Raw genomic sequence first — 2,163 nt, 5'->3', positions numbered from 1 at the left:
TGTAGTCCCAGCTACTTGGGAGGCTGAGGCAGGAGGATCGCTTGAGCCCAGGAGTTTGAGGTTGCTGTGAGCTAGGATGACGCCACGGCACTCTAGCCGGGCAACACAGTTGAGACTCTGTCTCCAAAAAAAAAAAAAACCCCTAAGCTTAACTGTGTATGAGAGCAGAACACTAGTCACCTAAGGTGAAAGTATCCCAGTGCCCAAGGGACAGAGAAGATGCTGGGAACGTGGCTGCCTTTGCTGCTGTGGTCATACACTGATAGGCTACCAATGGAAGGCAAAGTGGCAATATCTACCAAATGATAAATCATATTCCTTTGACCCAGCAATTTCCTTTCTACTAATCTACCCTGCAGTTATACCTGCACACGTCTGACACAAGGTCACACACTGCAGCATTACGCAATAAGAGAAGCCTGAACACAAGCGAGCAGACAACTGGTTCACTAAACTGTACCTACAGCTCCACATGCTGGCATCCTAAGGAGTGTTTACCGATCTCACACTGCCTTGCCTCGAATTTTGAACCATGTGAATATCAAATACATATTGTAAAAATAGAATCTGCCCCTCTCTCCATCTTTTCTATACTGTTACATTAGTGGAGAGGCAGAACTTTGCCGGAGGTGGCAGAATGCAGCAAAGGGGGCTTTCCTCAGGGCTTTGCGTCTCCCTAAAGGATTTCCCCAAATCAAGACAAATCCTGAAACCATGTTTCTTTCTCCAGGCCAAACTGTGATAAACACTGAGACCAACCTGACAAAGTCCTCGGGAAGCAGGTCAGGACTAACACCCAGAGAGTCGAGCACATCATTTCGTATCTGGAGCAACAGCTCAGAGTCTTCCCCATACGCATCACAACTAGGATCTCTTCCTTTATCTGTGCGGAACTTCAGGAGCACTGGGAGAGGGAAAAAGAAGGTAGGTTATAAAGCCACTCTCTGTATCATGAATGTTCATAGATATTGATCATTAAAAAATTATTTTATTCTGTAGGAAGTATTACATTAATTAAAATGTGGGCCAAGTGAAAGGTAATACATTTTTCATTTATTCAACAAATATAGTTAGATAGGCAATCAAATCATTACAAAAGCAACTAACCTTACTGTGAGAAGTGCTGGGATAGCATAATAGAGGGTCTGACAGCATCTGCAGGGTGGTGTCAAGAAGGCTTCTCTGAGGAAACAACAATTGACTGAAGTGTGTGTGAGTTTCTGGGGGGGAGGGAAGCAGAAGCTTCCAGCAGAGGGGAAAGTTTCTATTAAGACCCAGAACAGAGGTCAGGAGCGGGAGGCATGAATTCTAGGCAGCAGTTCAAAGGCTGCTTCAGCCACAGAGGCCAGCCAAATACTCAGACTCATCAGACAGGCAGGTCAACAGTAACAAAACCTCCCTTAGTACAAAAACTATGTCAACCCCCAGAAATGGATGTTTAATTTTGGTTGTGAACCGGAGGAAAGTTTCAGATCATGGCTGCGAGTGAGAGCTACTGTGTAAGGAGACCCCAACAAGGCCAGAACTTTTAGCCCAAACAAAGACACAGACAGGAACATAAGACTGATGAAAATACAAGCATCTTCCACTGCCAACTACACCTTGTCCACGAGATTACCTACATGCCAGGTGGGCAGGAATTCTTGTTCCCTACATGCTCCCCAAGGAAGGGGTACAGCTGGCCTGAGGCTTGTCCCTAAGGGCAACACTGCTTCTCCCATAGCACACAGGCTGTTTCAGGGCAAAAGTAGAAACGTGGATCTTCTAGGTCCAAGCCCCGGTGCTCTGAGACAGCACTTCATACCTGGAGACGGGGCTTTACAGTTTGCAAAGTACTTTCACTTGTGTCTCATCAGTATTTGCTGACTGAAAAAGTAAACTTACTCAGCAAACTATACTCTCTATAGTACAAGGGATTCCCTCTCTAAAAATTTAGGTACATCGAAATCTGATAATCTTAAATTCCTGGGAGGCTCTTTAAAAATGCAAGTATTTGGAACCCAGACTAAAGAATCAGAGTCGTACTTTTTAAAGATCCACAAACAGTTTTGGTGATGAGCAGACTGGGATGAGAACCACTTTCTAAGTAACAAGAATTCATTCATCCAGGCCGGGCGCGGTGGCTCACGCCTATAATCCTAGCTCTCTGGGAGGCCAAGGCGG

At 45.4% G+C, this 2,163-nt stretch overlaps 1 protein-coding gene across 1 annotated transcript in view; it reads right to left on the bottom strand.

Moving 5' to 3' along the window:
- SAE1 (SUMO1 activating enzyme subunit 1) overlaps positions 1–2,163 on the bottom strand; it is a 100,730-nt gene that overhangs the window by 19,912 nt on the left and 78,655 nt on the right. Inside the window, exon 7 of the mRNA XM_012653252.1 lies at positions 760–904. Within this exon, the coding sequence (XP_012508706.1) occupies positions 760–904 (145 nt within the window). The remainder of the gene's footprint in view (positions 1–759; positions 905–2,163) is intronic.

This window comes from Propithecus coquereli, unplaced genomic scaffold (assembly GCF_000956105.1).
Source record: "Propithecus coquereli isolate 6110/MARCELLA unplaced genomic scaffold, Pcoq_1.0 Scaffold42, whole genome shotgun sequence".
Lineage (NCBI taxonomy): Eukaryota > Metazoa > Chordata > Mammalia > Primates > Indriidae > Propithecus > Propithecus coquereli.
Note: the sequence above shows the minus strand (reverse complement) of the source record. Positions and strands in the feature narration are given on the sequence as shown.